Raw genomic sequence first — 4,284 nt, forward strand, 5'->3', positions numbered from 1 at the left:
TTGCTTGATGTATTTTGAACATTTCTCTATGAAGCTTCAAAATAAATGCTCCAAGCTTCTCGACAAACCCCTTGCTAAATAGAGTATCCCAAAAACTGACTAACTGGGTATCTGCCTAACTTTCCTTATTATTTTTAAATATATCACATTAACCTTAATTCCAACTCCATGATTGACTACTTTGTCCCGTATGGACATCGACATTGAACTCCATGATTAAGGACTTTGGCCCGTATGAACATCGACATTGACTTCGAATTCAATCCCCACTTCCATGATTAACAACTTTCGATATTCCCTTCCGTTTCCTTTCGGAAAATAGCAACGTAAAAACGAACACGCGAATGTGTCGATTTAATCACCCATTAAAAAACGGTTATATGAACTAAAACGGCCAATACCAAACAAGCTCACCTTGAGACTCTCCAGAAGCGGAAGCGTTTCCGGAAATATCTATGCCTTTCCTCTCTTGGCTATTATAAGCTTGTTCCGCTTTGCAACCCTTCTCAGGAAACGAACAGACATTCGCTTTCGCAAAGCTTTGTATGAGTGATTGATATTGTTCGAGTTCCCAGTATATCGTATTTGGGGATTTTCTGTTTTAGCTTTTCAGGGATCTCAAATTGTTTGTCACCTGTCTGGTTCCCTATTCTATTCAATTCTATTTTGCTTCATCGCAATTCCAATTTCAATGGCGGACATCAACATAGAGAACGGGGAGGTGGAGACCTTTGCTTTCCAGGCTGAAATTAATCAGCTGCTCAGCCTCATCATCAACACTTTCTACAGCAACAAGGAGATTTTCCTGAGGGAGCTCATCAGCAATTCATCCGATGTAAATATCAAATTTAAGATTTATTAATTTTTGAATTCCCATTCCCTTCATTTTCAGAGAGTTAGGGGGGGCTCGAAGCCTTGACCACACGGGAGTAAATTAGGTAATATATTAATTATTGTTTGTTGTTCATGGAATTGGAATTGGACGCAGGCACTGGACAGAATTCGGTTGGAAGGGCTGACGGATAAGAGCAAGCTGGATTCTCAGCCAGAGCTCTTCATTCGGATTGTTGCTGATAAGGCTAACAAGTGCCTTACCATTATTGACAGCGGAATAGGCATGACCAAAGCCGGTGAGGATACCAGTAATATGATATAATTGTCGTAAGTGCTTGCTTAGTATAGATCAATCTATCTTGAGATCAGATTATAGAGGGTATTCTGTTTGAGATTTTCTGACATACGATGTAATCAATAGATTTGGTGAGCAATTTGGGAACGATTGCGAGATCTGGGACCAAGGAGTTCATGGAGGCTTTACAAGCTGGGGCAGATGTGAGCATGATTGGTCAGTTCGGCGTGGGTTTCTACTCAGCTTACCTTGTGGCTGAGAAAGTGATTGTTACAACCAAACACAATGATGATGAGCAATACATTTGGGAGTCTCAGGCAGGTGGATCGTTCACTGTTACGAGAGATGTCAACGGAGAGTCGCTAGGAAGGGGGGCTAAAATTACTCTGTTTCTTAAGGAAGACCAGGTATATATACATTCCCTGTTCATCAGTTTGTTTCTTTAACGTTTCCTGTGTTTCTATTAAATTTAAGGGCATGGCTCGGAGGATTGATAATTTCTTTCTGAATTTGGTTTGGGGTGGCAGCTGGAGTACCTGGAGGAGCGACGGCTGAAGGATCTGGTCAAGAAGCATTCTGAGTTCATCAGCCACCCCATCTATTTGTGGACTGAGAAGACTACCGAGAAGGAGATGAGCGACGACGAAGAGGAGGCAGAGGAGAAGGAGGGAGATGAGGAAGGGGATGTTGAGGTAGAGAAGGAGAGGGAGAAGGAGAAGAAGAAAAAGAAGGTGAAGGAAGTATCACATGAATGGAGTCTGGTGAACACGCAGAAGCCCATTTGGATGAGGAAGCCAGAGGAGATTACCAATGAAGAATATGGGTCCTTCTACATGAGTCTTACCAATGATTGGGAGGACCACTTGGCCGTGAAGCATTTCTCCGTGGAGGGTCAATTGGAGTTCAAGGCTATTCTCTTTGTTCCCAAGAGGGCTCCGTTCGATATGTTTGACACCGGGAAGAAACCCAACAACATTAAGCTGTATGTGAGAAGGGTTTTCATAATGGACAACTGTGAGGAACTTATTCCTGAATACCTGGGCTTTGTGAAAGGTGTGGTGGACTCTGATGATCTGCCCCTCAATATCTCTAGGGAAATGTTGCAGCAGAACAAGATTGTGAAGGTAATTAGGAAGAATTTGGTTAAGAAGTGTATTGAACTGTTTAACGAGATTGCGGAGAACAAAGAGGACTATGCGAAGTTCTATGAGGCGTTTTCAAATAACTTAAAATTGGGGATATATGAGGACACCCAGAACAGGGCCAAGCTCGCGGATTTGCTGAGATATCACTCGACAAAGAGCGGAGAGGAGCTGACGAGCCTCAAGGACTATGTGACCCGGATGAAAGAGGGGCAGAAAGACATCTATTATGTCACCGGCGAGAGCAAGAAGGCGGTGGAGAATTCTCCCTTCCTGGAGAGGCTGAAAAGGAAGGGTTATGAGGTCCTTTTCATGGTGGATGCCATCGATGAGTATGCCATAGGGAAGCTCAAGGAGTACGACGGGAAGAAGCTGGTTTCTGCAACGAAAGAAGGGCTGAAGCTGGAGGAGACAGAGGAGGAGGAGAAGAAGAAGGAAGAGAAGAAAGCCGCGTTCGACAGCCTGTGCAAAGTGATGAGGGACATTTTGGATGACAAGGTGACGAAGGTCGTGGTTTCTGATCGCATAGTGGATTCTCCTTGCTGTCTGGTGACGGGCGAGTTTGGATGGACGGCGAACATGGAGAGAATAGTGAAGGCCCAGGCCCTCGGCAACACCTCCATGTCGTCCTACATGTCCAGCAAGAAAACGATGGAAATCAACCCTGAGAACGCCATCATGGAGGAGCTGAGAAAGAGAGCCGAGGCGAACAAGCATGACAAATCAGTGAAGGATCTGGTGATGCTCTTGTATGAGACCGCCCTGCTCACCTCGGGGTTCAGTTTGGAAGAGCCAAATGCATTCGCTGCCAGAATCCACAGGATTCTGAAGCTTGGCCTGAGCATCGAGGACGATACCACCGGCGAGCTGGATGCAGACATGCCACCCCTGGAAGAGGATGCCTCGGTCCAGGAGGAGAGCAAGATGGAGGAGGTCGACTAAGTCTTCCTCACTCGGACGGGAAAAACCGAAGTTTTATGTGAGAGATTTAAGGAAATGCACAGCATTTAAGCGATGAACTTAATTTTGTAGGGTTTTCTTTTGTTCAAGATTGTTCGTTGGCTTTTATGTAAGATTCTGAAATATATATAATACCTGTATTCATGAGCAGTTAATAAAATTTGTTAGTTTCTTATGTCATGAAGTGCATGGTTGATTTCCCATAATATTTTTTTTTTGAGGTAACAGAGAAACATCGGTAATCCAGTATGTTAAGTTTTTAAATGAAAAAATAGGGAAAAAATGAAATAAAATCAATGAAATATGTATGCTTTAAATTTCGGATTGTTTTGGCTACTCAACCAAAACTTATTTAAACTCTGTTTAGGTGGTGAGTTATCCTGGATTCCTGATATTAGCACCACTTCAATTAAATGTGTACAGAGGATTTCTTTTAACCAGGATGGTGTGGGAAAGTTGTGTGGTTGAAAAATAACTAATTGAATATTTTTTTATAATTTATTTGGGGATGGTTGTTTTTTCTATGGTTTTGAAAAAAAAAATTATAGAAAAAAATATATATTTGTGGAAAGTTTTTTATTTGTTTTAATTAATTATTTAGATTGATTTTTAAGGAATATATTCAACATATGCTTTGACTGAATAATTACAGTTGTCTGGTTGAAAAATATCGAATTGAATAATAGGAACATCTTTAAAATATTTGGTGGTTAGTTTTTTATAACTTGTTTGGGGATGGTTGTTTTTTCTATAGTTTTAAAAAAAAATTATATTTGCGGAAGGTTTTCTATTTTTATTTTTTTAATTGATTATTTAGATTGATTTCCAAGGGAATATGTTCAACATATGTTTTGACTGAATAGTTACTTTATCAATAGCTCTAATGTGTTATAGAGTTTGTTAAGTTGCTTTGACTTTTAATAAAAATATAAAAAATTAGATTATCAAGTGGCTCCCAACCAATCAATTTCCTATTTCAACTTAAGGTGAATTAACTGAAGGTGGATAAGGATTTGTTGACTTTTTTATTTTTGTTTTTTTTAATTGACTACC

At 40.6% G+C, this 4,284-nt stretch overlaps 1 protein-coding gene across 1 annotated transcript; it reads left to right on the plus strand.

The window, feature by feature from the left end:
- Window positions 1–430: 430 nt before the first annotated feature.
- LOC149179904 (heat shock protein 90-1-like) lies at window positions 431–3,372 on the plus strand. Its single transcript, XM_089415844.1, has 4 exons — window positions 431–835; window positions 989–1,130; window positions 1,256–1,536; window positions 1,657–3,372. The coding sequence occupies exons 1-4, from the start codon at window positions 692–694 to the stop codon at window positions 3,211–3,213; spliced, it is 2,124 nt and encodes a 707-aa protein (XP_089271970.1). The 5' UTR covers window positions 431–691; the 3' UTR covers window positions 3,214–3,372.
- Window positions 3,373–4,284: the final 912 nt, after the last annotated feature.

This window comes from Pinus tabuliformis, chromosome 3_2, assembly GCF_031772625.1.
Source record: "Pinus tabuliformis cultivar Carrire ecotype Pingquan chromosome 3_2, CPIR1, whole genome shotgun sequence".
Lineage (NCBI taxonomy): Eukaryota > Viridiplantae > Streptophyta > Pinopsida > Pinales > Pinaceae > Pinus > Pinus tabuliformis.

What these genes read in the sequence shown, in the direction of transcription:
- LOC149179904 (XM_089415844.1), top strand. Translation starts at nt 692, where the DNA reads ATGGCGGACATCAACATAGAGAACGGGGAGGTGGAGACCTTTGCTTTC. An exon ending in TCATCAGCAATTCATCCGAT is followed by an intron (nt 836 to 988) that starts GTAAATATCAAA and finishes AATTGGACGCAG; the next exon opens with GCACTGGACAGAATTCGGTT. An exon ending in TGTTTCTTAAGGAAGACCAG is followed by an intron (nt 1,537 to 1,656) that starts GTATATATACAT and finishes TTGGGGTGGCAG; the next exon opens with CTGGAGTACCTGGAGGAGCG.